At 42.5% G+C, this 15,872-nt stretch overlaps 1 protein-coding gene across 1 annotated transcript in view; it reads right to left on the bottom strand.

Annotated features, from left to right (window-relative positions):
• Positions 1–15,872, bottom strand: part of ITPR1 (inositol 1,4,5-trisphosphate receptor type 1) — a 298,229-nt gene that overhangs the window by 180,017 nt on the left and 102,340 nt on the right. Inside the window, exon 5 of the mRNA XM_072941751.1 lies at positions 7,828–7,943. Coding sequence (XP_072797852.1) covers positions 7,828–7,943 — 116 coding nt within the window. The remainder of the gene's footprint in view (positions 1–7,827; positions 7,944–15,872) is intronic.

Raw genomic sequence — 15,872 nt, 5'->3', positions numbered from 1 at the left:
ACCTGGAATCTGCTATTTAGCAGCTATAAGCCTCAGTTTCCCCTTTTGTAAAATGGATACAAAAATAATACCTTCACCACATAAAAATCACATGGCATAGCACTGCATCATTGTAGCATGAGTGTTAGTTACTATTGTTACATATTAATTATAATTTACTTAATTTTCATCACAGTGCCTCATTATCCCAATTTAATAAAGAAGAAACAGATTCAGAGGTGAAAAAGTTTAGTTGACATTGCATTTGCCAGTTGAATGACAAGTACAAAAGAGGTTTGTTACACTATTTTTTCTACTACTATACTTATTTTAAATTTTGCTTAATAATGTTATTTTTACAAAATCATACATCTATTAAGTAACAGAGATAATCCTCAAACCCATATTTGGGTTAACTCCAGATTTATGCAGTCACAAATGAGGCTGGAGATATTACCAGCCTAACTCTGGCAGGATAGGGTACTCGGTAACGATGAACCGAGGGCCTGCCTAGGCTTCCCACCTGCACAGTTATTTTCTATTCGTTTACCTGTGTAAGTCTGCAAGTGCTGTCAGCATATTACAACAACACTAAAGGGGACTAGTTTCATCCTAGGCAATTAAACTGCTGTTCCAAACTCTGTCCCCCAAACCCAGACTGAGTAAAACAGAAGTAAAATAACAAGGAAGAAATTCAGTATCTAATCCACTGGGGGATCAGAGCGTGATGACCAACGGTGGACTTCGGAACTGTTTTCATAGTTCTCTTCCTGGAGTCTCCCTTTTCCTTGAGGCAAGATGCTACCAAGTGCCAGTGGGTTACTGGGCTTCTTTTCCAGGTAGCATGTCTGCATTTCCACAGGACCCTCTTGACTTGGTCTTGGTCCCACCACAGACCAGCTTTATCATCTTGGCCAGGCCACTTAACATCACCAAGGCTCGCTCAGCATTCTCATCCACAAAATGAGGACAAGTCTTTTAGGGCTGTCTCAGAGACTGGAGAAAGCGTGTACCAGCTACAGAACAGGCATTCAATAAATGCTATTATTATTATACGTAAGTTTTCACAACTAAGAAATACTCTAATGATGAGAATTTCAAAAGGCGAACGAAGTTGGCTGGGTGAAGAATCTTTCCGTTCCCTTCAAATTCAGCATCTGCCCCACCTCCACCCGGAGTGTAGGTATTTTTAGGAAGGCACATCTTTTGAGAAAAATAAGCTGCAGGAAGCCACGCTAAACCAAAAAGAAAGCTCATTACAGGAGGGGAAGGATGCTTGTGTTTGCGTAGATGACTCTGAGTTTACCGCATCTGTCTCAACCCTTGAAAACAATGGTCTATTCAGAGGCTCCCCTCTTTCTCTTCTGGAATTAGTTACCAGTCTGCTATCCTCAGTTACAGAAAGATAATACCCATTGGGTTCAAGACACATCCAGAAATAATACCAGTGCAGACACCATGGCAATCCTTGGCATCCAAACTGCCTGGGCACAGTTCCCCACCCTCTCTCTCCCGGCTCCGTAAACACTCTCCCTCGGCCTCCTCCCACCTCCCTTCTCCCTGTGTTCATGCCTGAGCTGCACCCTCTCCAGACAGCTCTCCTGTCCCCACAGGTTCTATGTAGTTCTCCTGCAGTGTTTCTTCTTCAATCGAAACACTGGACTGCAATCACTTGGAAGGAAGGTTTATACACTGGAGAGAGCCATTTATTCTTTTTGCTAAGCAGTTCTCAGCTAATAAGGACAGGAAATTCAAGAAAGAAAAAAATGTCAAAGGCTAGGGGGAAAAATGAATGGATTCAGTAAAATAAAACAACATTTTTCCAACATACAAATCAGGTTTTCTCTGCTCAAAACATCACACTGAAAGTATTCACCTTGACAGAGTTATAAAGTCGTTCTGCTTGGAGGTATGTGATACAAGGCTCCTGTTTAAGAGGGAAAATTCTCAAGGCCATCCCTCTTACTCTCAAGAATTTCCAGTGGCTTCAATGTAAGAAATATTAATCTAAACTATTATGCTCCTATCTACGATCAGATTAAGTATAAAAATGGTAATACAATGGTCACTGGCATGTCTAAAAGGCAATGTCAGATTAGTCACCAAGAAGGCACATATTCTATATTTGAGACTGACTAAATACCAGCAGCTCTAAAGATGAAAGGGCATTAGTCTAAAAACATACAAAAGGTTAAATTAGAACAGAAAGTACAAAACTGAAGAATGAATATCTGAGAATATGAACTATCGCATCTGAAGCTCTGTTAAAGGTTTAATGATGATCAATTATTGAATAAACATTCTGTGCATTAGGCGATGGACCATTCTAAGAATTCATGTTTCCTGTAAGCACCCTCTGTTTAAGGAGAAAACGCTCCCATCCATTTCACCTTTTACTAAGTGCATGAATACTAACTATCTAGGTGTTCATTTAAGTTCCCACATCAGTCCTGAGGTAACTCTCCACAAAACCACATTTTTCGCCCCCCCGTTTTATTAATAATTGACACAAGGTACTGTCAAATTGGTCCAAGTTAGAAAGAAACATCCATCATGATTTTTAGTTCAACAGGTGAGGCAAAAGGTTGATAAAAAGGAAGTAAGGTATGGACGGTTCCTGGGCCCGCTGACCAAGGCTGCTTCCATCCTTGGAAAAAATGGTCTGTTAAATCTCTCAAGTATAGTCTAAGGATGAGCCCACAGGGTAAGACAGCGATCTCATACCATCTTTCTGAAGAATAATCAGGCAATAATGCTGGAAAAGTTTTTCAATGGCCGTAACTGTGACTTAACAATTCCATTTCTAGGAGATTCTCCTAAGAAGACAATCTGGCATGTGCACAAGGTCATAGCCACTATTTTTTTCTTTCAGAATAGCAAAAACTGTCAGGATCATGAATACCTCCCACTCTCATAGGGACAGACTATCAAAAATTACAGTACCATCATACCATGGAGTAACCAAGGGACCATTAAAAATAGCCACAGAGATACCTATGTATTCATGACATATTAAGTTGGGGGAAAAGCAGCTGAAAGAAAGACAGGTGAGACAGCATGCCCTCAATGACACTTTAAAACATAGAGATAAAGGAATAAAGCTAGGGGGTGGCAAAGTACGGCACACACCAAATAGAAACAAACCAAGCTTATCTTTGAGGGGTGAGATTTAGGCACCATATCATTTTCCCCCCCTTTCCTTACTCATGTGTATTTTGGAACACAACTCCTACAATACTCACACGTGCCCCTTCTTCAAAACATCTTCGTATCTCTGTGGCAATAAGTCTGGATTTTTAAAAAGCTATCTTAAATGTGTTATCTTTTCAGCATTCAACAACTCTGATAATGTAAGTACCTGCTGCTCTTTCCCCTTACAGGATGTGTTAAGGACAGTTCTGAATTTCTAAGGAAGAAATCACATTCTATGCTTTGGTCTCTAGCACCGTGATTCACCACGGACGTTACCGTGTTCCCGAAGCAACACCAAGGTCAACCCCATCACAGTCACCCATTATTTTATTTCAGAAAGAGAGAAACCAATATTAAATTACTAGAGCGAGGTCACTGGGGCAGTGGGGAACAGGTATTTATTTAAGGTCGACAAGCTCCGAATGGCATAACATGATATTGAATTAAGGCTCCTGAAAGCAAGCAAGTCAGGACCCTGGCAACAGAAGACAGAAGAGTGCCATCTCTCCTCCGGTTCCTCCTACCTTGTCAAAGCTGAGGCTTAAAGTTTCCTCCAAACCAGAACAATGTAGGTGCTATTTCAAGATAACAGGTAAAAATGCTGTCAGGAAATGATAAGTCAAGGCCTGCAGAACAAATTATGGGATTTGTGGGAGAAGTGGGGAAAGCTCACTTTGCCAAGAGACCAGGGGAGTTAGAATCCAGTGATTCCTGCGGAAGGAACACACACACGCACGCACGCGTGCACACACACACACACACACACAGGAACTAGCCACTAGATGTCATTCTTCAGACTGCTGTATGCTGCATATCCTGGTCAAAAGGAAGTCAAGTGGTCTAGACAACTAATTCCTTAAATGGCATTAATTTAAAATAATCTGACCTTTGATTGGGGTGCTCCACAGTAGTTGACAGAAATAAAAATAAAAACCCACTGGAGACTGGCTATCAGCCCCCAAAGGCAAGTGGCTGCCCAAAATACAACATCTTAATGGCTGTGCTAGAACATGGAGATGATTTTCAGACACGAGGGGGAAAAGGTCCAACTAAGCAGGAAAGTAGGAACTGTACCAAGTTAATATTCAAGATGTGAACGTCCCATCAGTAATCTTAAGTCAGGGGATAGAGCTGGTTTCTTTTTCAAATTTATTTAAAGCACAAACAGCATGAAAGAGAAAAATTCATTGTTTGTGTATTTGAGTAAGGAGTTCAAAGTTCTCAGTCACCATGAGGACTGTATTTTCAACTGTGTGGATTTTTTTTCATGGTTCATTTGAAGGAAGGAGCATCAGAAGGAACTGCTGATGAAACAACACACGTGTCACAGGCTGCAAACAGGTGGCAAAAGAACCCCATCCTACCTGAGCCATTACTGTGTTGGTGTTGAGTATGTTTTATACTTTCCTTGAATTATGTGTCAACATTTTTTTAAAAAATGAGATATGACACATAAACAGATAAAAGCATAAATTTTTAGCTTCTTGTAAATAAGCAGAAGATGTGGCAGCAGCTCTCAGTCCACCTTCCTGCACAGCAACAGCAGGGGAGTGGAGATGCTCCTCCAGACACACACATGCACAGACACACTCTGCTTAGCAATCTGGCCCACCAAGGCCCCTGTGTTCAAACTGGCTTCCTGCTTGGCCACGAGCAACATGAATTTACAACCCCTGCTGTAAAAAGCATAGGAGAAGAAAGGGTCTGTCATGTACTAATAAGATCTTGTTGGACAGAATGATTCTCATCCCAGAAAAGGGGAGGCGGGACTACTAAAGACATGCACTCCTTCCACCAAGATAGCCCCACAGGCGTATGCACTAAATAGCTCTCCCCGGAGACGTGCAGAATTGAGTAACCTTTCCCACTCATTCAACTAGATTCCCATGCTCCCGGCACAGACTTCGGAGGGATTCCGGATCATCACAAGGACTGTGGGAGGAGGGAATCGCTACTCATCTGCAGTGGATGAGAGCCAGGGCTGCCGGGTGCCCTGAAATGCATGGTACTGTCCTGCACCACGGTGCCAAGGAAGACGCAGTGTTCCTCTCATAAAATTGGACGCTGGGGTGGACACTCACATGGATTGAAAAGCTGTCTGCAGCTTCTGAGCCTAGCCCGTTAAGTCCACTTTACACATCAACACAAAGCAAGGTTTTGCATGGTTTAACTAATATTATTAATATATTTTCAAAATAAAATTTCAAAACTTTATTGAAGAGCACTTGCAAGAGCATGCTTTGCATTCTTCATAACATTACCAAGAGCAGCTGACTATTCCGGAAAATCACATTACAGAACATGCTTTCTGGGTCACTGGGACTATCCCCCTCCATCAGTCAGTCTTCGGCTGCCTCATGCACAGGGTTTACCTAAGAAGGTACAAGCATTCCCTTCCTTAAGTCCTCTAGAGTGATCCTGTCTGAGTGTTAATTTAAGAACGTATGTAATTATAAAATTTATTACTTTCCTTTTGTCTATATTACTCATTTTTTAAAAAAATTGGCATCTTGGGAGGTTCTATTATCTATAAATTTTATTTCTAGGTACATAAGATTTGCTCTTCACAGACAGCAATGGGTCTGCTCAAGTTGAGAATGTCTGCCTAAAAACCTTTAAAATAATGATGCAATTCCTGAAGTCTTCAAAGCAATCTCTGTGTTTCTGTTGTTTCTCCTTCTCCCACCCTCCCACTTCAACAGATACCTCACTTTGAGGCTTACTTGTCATTTCCTCCTCCTCTAGGAAGCCCTCCTGACCACTGTATCACACATCCTTATCCACAAAAGTGGGTCTGTGTGCCCCTTCCAGGTGCTCCCACAGCCTCAGTGGTTTGCCCTGTGACTGTATTTGCCACCATCTTACCACTACTCTTTTATTCTTAATTAGCTGTTAAGCTCCCAGAGGGTTAAGACGCTGTCAGTGTTATCACCATCACCTAGCACAGTGCTCATTCGTGCATTCAGTAGGTATTTCCTGAGCACCTACTATGTGCCAGACACTATTCCAGGCACGGGGAGGCAGTGGAGAACAAGACAGACACTGCTCCTCATCTTGTGGAGCCGTCATTCTAATGAGTGAGAGATGATGAAGGGAACTATTATTAACTAGAACTGCAGACTCTGGCCAGGGCTGAAAATGATATAGACAGGGTGCTCTAATGGAGAAAAACAAGCAAGACACGACTTAAACAAGGAGAAAGACCTTACTGAAATGATTCAAATCGAGATGTGAAAGAGGCAAAGGTCTTCACTTTGGAAAATCAGAAGAATGTTTCAAACACAACAGATTGCAAGTGCTAAGGGTGTGTGACTATTAAGAGTCTGTGGGGCTCAAATCAATAAAAGGAAATGAAATAAAGCAAGTGTGGCTGGAGCACTGTGTGTACAGCTCAGAAGCCGCAGAGGGAAAGCGGGGTCTGGCAGGCACCAGGTCTGCACTTCATTGAACGCGCAGCGTGGGCTCGGGTGTCTCCACCCTGGAGGGTAAGCTCACTGACAGTAGCAACCTGGTCTCTGCGTCAGGCCTGGAGCACCTCACCCCTGTCTCACACAGTACATGCTGGATAAAGGAGCTGCTTTATGTGAGCCCTACCTTACCAAGTGCAGTACATTGTGCCTCTGCCATTTATGAGTCAAAAACAGAGCCAAGTACACACTCCGCAGTGCTCACAGATAATCCAAGTCCTCAACTGTCATTGCTAAGTCCCAAGAAAGATCATTTTTTAAAAATTCAGTTAGTAAATGTCTTTGAGTGCCTACCACAAGTTGTAGGCAAGAGAGATACAGCAATGAACAAACCTGACACTACCTCGTGCCCTTGAGGAGTTCACATTCGAGGAGGGGTAGACAGCCCACAAATTAGAAATATCATAAGTGACACAGAAAAAAATGCAGCAGAACAGTGGGGTGGGGAATGGACTTCAATTCCAATAATACCACATTGGATCTATGTCATGTCTTTCTTCTAAATATCTTAAAGTACTTTCACACAGACTAGCTTCACAGAAGAATTAGGTCCTCTAGACACTAGAAGAATTATGTCATCATTTGACAGATGGAAAAACAGGCTCAGAGAGGCTCAAAAATTTGTTTATGGTCACACAGCACAACAGCAGCAAAATGAGCATCTCTCTTATAAGACAACTAACAGCTGAGATAAATACAATAATGGATGAAATTCATTAACCACTTATGGTGTGTCAAGTACTGTTCATGCGCCTTTTATGTTTCCTTTCATGTAATCCTCACAACCACCTAATGCGGATATTATCATTATTCCCATTTTACAGATGAGGTAACAGAGGCACAAAATAGCTCAGCAACTCGCCCCAGATGGCCAGTCAGTGAGTGGTGGAGCCAGCGCTCTAGTCTAGGCAGCTGGCTTCCTGAGCTTGTGCGAATAGCCAGTACTGCACCCACAGCCACCCTGGAAGGGGAATGGCTAAGAAAAAAAGTAACTCTCAAGACATCTCAGGATGACAGTGACCCATCTTTCCTTAGGGTCAGCTCCCTTTTATCCCTTTATCAAAGAACATATGAGAGCTAGTATCCAGAGCTGGAGGTTTGCAAACCCATCTTCCCAACCCATTCCATTTGGACACAACCCAGGTGGCAGCTCACGAGACCTCGCCGTGGACCCCATCCCAACACATACGTGCAGCTTGTTGAGCAGTACGGCGTCTGTTGTGCTGTTGGCTCCCGGCTTCGCAGCTTTCCAGAACTGCTTCTGGGCCGAGTAGCGGTTCATGGGACATAGCTTAAAGAGGCAATCTAGAAGTGCAACAAAGAATAAACATTGTTATTCATAAGTACACATACTCAACCTATGAAAAAAAACTACCCCCTGTATTTCTATAAGGTATTATAAATGATACATAAGTATAAATGACAAGTTATAAGGCCCTTCTACAAACCTCTCCTTTGAGCTTTAATTCTCACCATCATTACATGAGGTTACAGATGAGGAAAATGAGGCTTTTAGAAAGTCAGTGAATTGTCCACTGTCACAGAGCCAGTTAGTGGCAGAACTGGGGCTCAGACCCAAACCTGCAGCTCTCAATGCTGCCCCATAGTTACCTCCTTTACTTTATGCTGGACAAATATAAGGACAACATCCTCACTATACGCAACAGTACATAAAAGCACTTCTAGATATAAATTCAACTCTCTTCGGTTCAACTACATTTTTTTAAAGAAACAGAAGCTCATTCGGAGGCACCTCCTAGGGCAATGGTCTCTTGAGTGTCATGTACAAGATGCTCCTCTGGGGAGCAGAAGGAAAACACATGAACTTGCCCTGAGACATCCTGTGCCCTTGTCCCTGTCTTCCAGCGCATCGTGACTGAGCTTCTGTTTAGGTGTGCTGGGGCTCATACGACTTTTTACATTGTCTTGTGTAGTAGAACTAACCCTCACAAAATGGACCAGCAGTTTCAAAAGATTTCTGCAAAGAAATCACAACATCGAAGATACTAGTAATGCAAACCCAGCAAACAAAAGAAAGGAAAAAAGGAAAATGATGCTCTGATCAGATCTGAAAAAAAGTCACCCAGATATTAAAAATCATTTTAAAAATATTTAAAATGTTGTCTCTAATGATAAATGTTTCTCTTAAAGTATCTATGTGCCTGAAAGTATTCATGATAATATGCTGATTAACAGGACACTATAGTATTGTTTGATCTTAATCTTCTTTATCAACTTCTATTTTCCTGCTTGTTTTTATAATGCATGCAATACAGTAGTACAATGACACATGTATATAACTTTTAAATATGTACACACAGACACACACATAATTTAGGGGTATATTTGTCATTTTTTGGATACAGATATGCCATCAAAAAAGTTCAGAAATAACTGCTCTAAATCTAAAACATAAAATGTTACCTTTTTGACATATAGGATTTTCAAATGGCAAGTATTTGTGGAGTAAAATTAATGAATTTTGAATGAACACCCATATTTGGAAAAATTGTACCCTCAACGTAGATCAGAACAAGCTTATAAGGAGATTTCATCTACTAACTGGACACTCATTCTTATCTGTTCACTGAAACATTCCCTGAAAGGATGTTGAAAAGGTAAATACCTAGTAACTGTCTTAGCCAAATACTATCTCAAAGAAAATTTCATTTGCGGTTAAGTACACAGACACTAAGACTTTCCTCTAATTCAGGCCACCCTTTCTTCTGTTGGAATCAATGAACTTTTACTAAGCACAGCACACACAAATACTTGACATCATTCAGAAAAATAATCTAAAATCATTTCACTGTGGAAATAAAAGATACTTCCCCATTTCTATCATCATCTTTTCACTAAGTATTTCTAACTAGTCACAAGTAGCTGCAGGGTAAATATAAGATCAGTGACATCCATCTTTATCAAAAATACAATCCGTCTCCTGAAAGTAATTATTACTGCATATGAAAGACACTATCCAGGACTTTAGAGAACAAAGAACATGGCAGGAAACCAGTTTAAAAGATGGGGCTTCTCTCTCCATCTCTAATGAAGGTCATGGCTCATTGTTATTTACTGCATCAGTATCAACTTCATGACATCACTGAAAAACACAGTTTTTCTACCAGTTTGATACATGTGGACTCTCCATTCTCCCTGTGAACAATCACACACAACCATGAGACTCTTGGCCCGCGTTCAACGTCCCATCTCTGACACATTTGCCCTAGGCCAGGGTGACTTCCTTGATAATCACATGACTTGATACAAAAAAAAATTTTAAACATTTAAGCCTATGGTATATTGGATATACTCTATGGATCACATGAGGGTAGTAATTTCATCAATAAAAAGATATGGAGAAAAATGGTCTATTTTCTTCCTCCAACACAATTCATAGGATGACAGCTACATGGTATGCATTACCGCCACCCCCATAATTTGACACTTCAGGTGATTTGAGGACCAAGCTGGAAGTATAGTGCCAAGGGATGAACATGCATGGCACATACCATTTCACAGCTGTTCACGGTATAGCTGAGCCAAGCACCCCACGTAACAAACCAACGGAGTACAACCCAGGCTCACAACTTCAGGTAACTTGACTTTCACGGGCACTAAGATGAGCGTGTGAACTAAAGCACCATACATCCCACCAAAGCCTTCCTCTAACTCCCTCACCAACTATTTCCCTTGGGCAAAGCAGAGCACCGTACTGGATTAAGCATTCTTACAACCAACCGTCCACGTAAATATGAGATGCTAACGTACTAGTAACAGAACCAAATTAGCCTTGCTGATTTTGTCCTGTCTTCCCAGTTGCTTAGCAACTGATTCAAAGTGAAAATTAAATTAAGCAATTCAAATGCGATGTTAAAGGAACCTTCTGAAATTCTGCAATTCAGCGGCTCTATATTGCCCTTTGCTATTTGGATGGCACAGCAGGACAAAATTAAAGTTCTGCTGGATCCAAATACTGTGCTAAATATAGCAATACACAAATACAGGACATCCAGTAGAAGAACACAGACAGAACCTATTTGAACCAAGTATACACATGTGTACAGACATGTGTGTGTATACACTCACATTGTGCTTTGATCTTGCCCCAAAGAAATGCCACAAAGATCTCTTATGTGACAAGTGTTTTTTCAAGTCTTTAAAGAATAAGCTAAACTAAGCTTCCGAAAAGTTACTTTGGAGTATTTCTTAGCTTCCGCCAATGCTACACTGAGCTAGCAAAGGAGAACTTAGCTGAATGGAAGGGCTGGGTTAAGTGTTCAAGGGCACATGGGTTGGAAACCAGACAGAACAGGCTGTAAGCGACCTTCCAGGGTTTAAACAGCATTCCAGAACATGGTTGGAGGGAGAACACTCAACTGCTTAGCAGGAGTGTTAACCGTGACGTTCGGACTTGTGATGCTCAGTTAAGAGAAGACAGGAGCCGCAGGCGTGCCTGGAGTCCTCCTTAAAGAGGTCCTGGGCGGGGGGTGAGAAAGCAAAGCGGCCGACCTCAGAGGGAGCCCCCACTGGGGACTCAGGCAGAGAATGAAGACTGCCAGGAGAGCAGCCGAAACCCCCATCTCCTCGCTGTCCTCCACATCCCTAGGACTCTAGAAAGTAACGTCCTCAACTTCAGAGACTTGTGTCTCTTTTGAACACGCTGGTAACCCAGGGCACAAGGATGGTTGCTGAACTAATGATTTAAATGTGCTGAAATCCCCTAGGGCCCCAGAAGCCATGTCAGGTTTGTCCTCTCACGTCACTTTCAGCTCTGAGGCCCCAGGAGTCTACTCATGATTTCAGTGGCTACTTATTCGTGTGCCTACTGTGCGTGGGCAAAGTACCGAGGGCTGAAACTCCAACAGCGGACCAGACGCACAAGTGTCTTAGTATAATCCTCATGACAGCAAAAACCAGTCAAATACACAAGATGAATTACAGCAAGTTAAAAGTACTCTGGGGGCAAGAATTATTTATCAATCCAATTCAACGAGTGTGGAAGAGCAGCACTTTATACAAGGTTGTCAGCAAAAGGCATATCCAGGAACATGGGTTTTGGGCTGAGGGCTGTAGGTTCCTTCTCATCCTGAGAAAAACATGGAGGCAAAGCATTCCAGGCAGAGGGAAGACCGCATGCGAAGGCCCTGAGTTGGAAGAAAGTCTTGTGTGATAGAAAGTGAAAACAGAAGGGCTGGAGGGCAGTGGGTAAAGGTGCAGATGTGGCTGGCGAAGCCAGCAAGGGCCACAGCACGCAGCACGGCGTGGGCCACCGTCAGCCACTGCTTGTTGGGCAGTGGGAAGTGAGCAAAGGGCTGAAAGCAAAGAATAATCCAGCTCACTTTTCTACCGGAGCTTTCTGCTTAGTGAGGGTGCCTACTAAGAACAGGCAGGCTGGGAGAGGGTGGATTTGGAGGGGCACAGGAGACATCAAGAATCTTATTCTGAGGGGAGGATATAGCTCAGTGGTAGAGCCCGTGCTTAGCATGCGTGAGGTCCCCCCGGGTTCAATTTCCAGTACCTCCATATAAACACATAAAAACCTAATTACCTCCTCTTCAAAAAAAAAAATTAAAAAAAAATAAGTCAGACAATGTTTTCTGGGTTTTGTTCTTTTTGAAAAAAGACTTTTATTCTGGCTACACTTGGTTTGAAATGCCTATGAAACAACCAGGCTGAAATACCGAGGGGGCCGTCCATCAACTAGAGGCTGAAAACATAGGAGAGTCAGTCATTTAAGGGAGTGAGGGTAGAAGAAGAGGAAGGATGGAGGTGCCAGAGAGGAGAGGACAGCTGAGGAAATCAGAACGACAAATGCAATGCAGAGACCCCCTCTCCCTTGGCTAGGGAGATCTATCCAAAACTAGAGAGTATGTTACTTGAAGCTTACAAAAGCTCGAACTTGATTCAAAGCTTTCGAAGAGCAGAATAAAGACCTTTCCTCTCTCTTTCTCCTCTCCATATTACTACCCCCCCAAAAAAACCACAATGAAAAATAAAAACAATAAAAAGTGCAACTTATCTTCCATGAAACTCAAATCCATCTTCCCAAAATACAATAAACGAAGATGGAAAGAGGCTGGAGCCGTGGAACTTGATAGATGGAGGTAAGTATTTGCAGTCAGGGGACCAGTGAGAAGCAAGCTTATTTGCTCTGTGGAACCCGGGAAAGCTCAGGAATCCACGATGACACCATGAGAGCACTGCTGCCCACCCTGGAGCAGGGACAAAGGGTTCCAGGGACCGAGGCCGAGGGGGGCAGATCACCCATCTGCCTGGCACGCAGAAGCATACTGGGGCTCTCAGAGGGGAGAGAAGACCAGCGAATGCCACAAAAGCGCTACGCAAATAAAGCAAAGTGAGATTGGCGTGAACTCCAGGGGAAAGATGCATATTAACATCTAGAATGTCTTTAGCTCAACAGTGAATATCTACATAGACATAAAAAGCTAAGATCAAATATTAATTTGGCCCCCCAAAGTGATACAACTTTAATGGGAGGATGGAAGGGGAGCAGTGATAAGTGGAGGTGAATAGATGATACTTAAAAGAGATTAATCTACAAACACATAGAGAAATGCATCATCTAGAAATACAGCAGTAAATACCAGAAGAAAATGTTACGTTTTAAACTGTTACCTCTGAACCGTGGGAAGGCACGAGGTATCAGACATATGACTGCTATTTTTATTCTGCATTTCATCAATATTAGACTTTTTTAGTTCAATTTACATCATATATAACTAACCATTTTCAAGTGAACAGTTCCGTGGCATTTTGTACATTCACCATGTTGTACAACCACTGCTTCTATCTAGTTCCAAAACATTTTCCTCACTCCCACAAAAAAACTCTGGGTCTATGACACAGTTCCTCCTCCAACCCAGGTATCAATGAAAATCTTTAACTTTTAGAAATGGCCATGCCATACTCAATCACTGTTCAATACTGTACTGAGGGATCGCTTTACACTTTAGGGTGACAAAGGGCAACAAGAGCTGGAGGATACCAAGGATCAGAGGGCGTGTCATTATTTTTCTGCACTTTTGAGGGGTGTGGCTATTGATGGCAAAGAGTCAAAATAAGTATAACCTATAACATACAATCCAGCAATTTTTTGCCAGGCACACGTTCCAAAGAAATCTCTCACAGGTCCCCAGATCCTGTGCTTCATCTGCAGAAGGATGCTTTAGGGAAGACAGTGAGAGGAGGCACACCTGCTCTTTAACTGCATTGGCCTGGAAGCAACATAACTTGCAGTCACAGGCCATCAGCGATAATCAGTCACATGACCCCATCACGAAGCTAAGAAATGCAATTCAGTTGAGTGCCCAGGAAGAAGGGATGAGTTTGCTCTGGAGCTAGTCAGCGGCTATCTGTCCCTCAGGGTGCCAAGGATTCACTGCAGTCTCTCTAACCCCATCCGTTGGCTGATGTGGTAGCAGCTAAAGAGACAAAGAGAATTTGAGCTCTTCCAACCTTCCGCACTGACCAGACACAGTCAACAAGCTCTCATTTTTAGAAAACTCATCATTCAGCCAGCATATATAAATGCCCTTCTATATAGGGAGAAATCAAGGGTAGATTTACATGGGCTACAAATATGAAAAATTTAAGGGTGGATTGTACATATCTTGCCTCTTTTGAAAAGGGTAAGAGGCAGCAGAATAAAAATTTCAGAAGAAGACAACAATATGATTAACAAAGAGAAAGGGTAATGTTAATTTCCCAACAAGGAAGCTAAGGTTGAAAAGAAGCAATAAAAGGGGAATGCAAAAATTGTTGTATTTTAAGGATTCTTCCAACTCAAACTTACTAGACAGTTTCACAGGGAAGGCTTATCTGCCTTCCTTATCATCCAGTCCCCAGTGCATTCAGGAAACACGGGATCGAGGAATGAACCAGTGGGTACTCAAGGTGGAAGAACACTCTTCAACAGCTGTTCACAAAAGGAAAACCTCATCTTTCCAATAAAAGCCTTCCATGAACAAGTAATTAAGTCCAGTTCACTATAATAGGAAACCAGTACAGTACATTGTTGTGTCTGTTGCATGCTAATTGCATTTCCCAAGCCAGGACAGAAGCCCTTTGAAGTCAAGTGACATTTTCCAACAGGGACTGCCAAATAAACCTTCCATTACCTGTCTGCAGAAAACACAGTTACTGAGAGACAAAGGACAGCAAGGTAATTTTTTTCCCACCTAGGTGACCAGATGCTTTTTCTGAGTAGAAAACTCAAGCTGAGGACACTGAAGGTTGCTATCCTGTACCTTCATCATCTTTCCTGGTTGCAGGATGATCTTTCACAAACACAATAAAAAACTAGAAAGGTAGGTAGAAACTTCCTTTTCTGACCTACTTTAGGCTTGGCCAATTAATTTTTTTAAATCTATTTGCAAGCATTATTGAACCTAGATCAACTTTAACCCAGAGAAGAGAAGAAATTAGTTGGGGAGGCAAGGTCTTTTCCCATTGTGGAAAACAAAAGGGACCAGAAATTCCTTTTTCAGGCAGCCTGAACACAGGTATCTGCCTTTGCTGGGGCAGTTGGAGCCTCTGCGCCCAGACAGATGGATACAAAGACCCAGCGCCAGTTAAAGACTGCTTGTGGGAGTAGGGCCAGATGTCCGGGGGAGAGGTCGAGAGTCTGCCTGCCTCAGCACCTGAGTCTCATACCCCGCCACCCTACTGACTCTGTGAGTGGTTGATCATCTTCCAAAGGTTTCCTCTTTGGCTTCCAGTCAGTTTCTGTTGTTTGCAACCAAAAGTTTGAGCTGACCTGTACAGTAATAAAACACATTGCACTCTGCTGACAATGGTAATAAACAAATGCCAAAAATTAATAAACAAGAAACAGGGAATCTGGAAACCTGGGTTCCCGCCCTGGCTCCACCACTCTCTAGTCGAGCAGCCACGGACAGGTTACTGAAGTTCTCCGTGTCCACACGTCTTCCTCTAGACAACAGATCATCCCCAAGGGGCCACAGAGCCCAAAGACCTAATGAAGCAGGGAGAAGCTTATAGTTCATGTGCGGTAAGTTGTAGAAAACCCAAATGTGGAAGCGCTGAGGTGTACACTGATCTGTAACCTTGGTGACTGGGTTTAAACCTCAGCTCTATCATATGTTAGTTGTACGATCTTGGGGAAAATTATCTCATCTCTGCAGGTTTTCATTTCTTGCCTGTAAAAGGGTAATTCCCACAATGGGTAACTCACAAACGAACCTCGAAGAT

Source organism: Vicugna pacos, chromosome 17 (assembly GCF_048564905.1).
Source record: "Vicugna pacos chromosome 17, VicPac4, whole genome shotgun sequence".
Lineage (NCBI taxonomy): Eukaryota > Metazoa > Chordata > Mammalia > Artiodactyla > Camelidae > Vicugna > Vicugna pacos.
The sequence above is the reverse complement of the archived record's forward strand: the minus strand, read 5'-3'. Positions and strand labels throughout refer to the sequence as shown.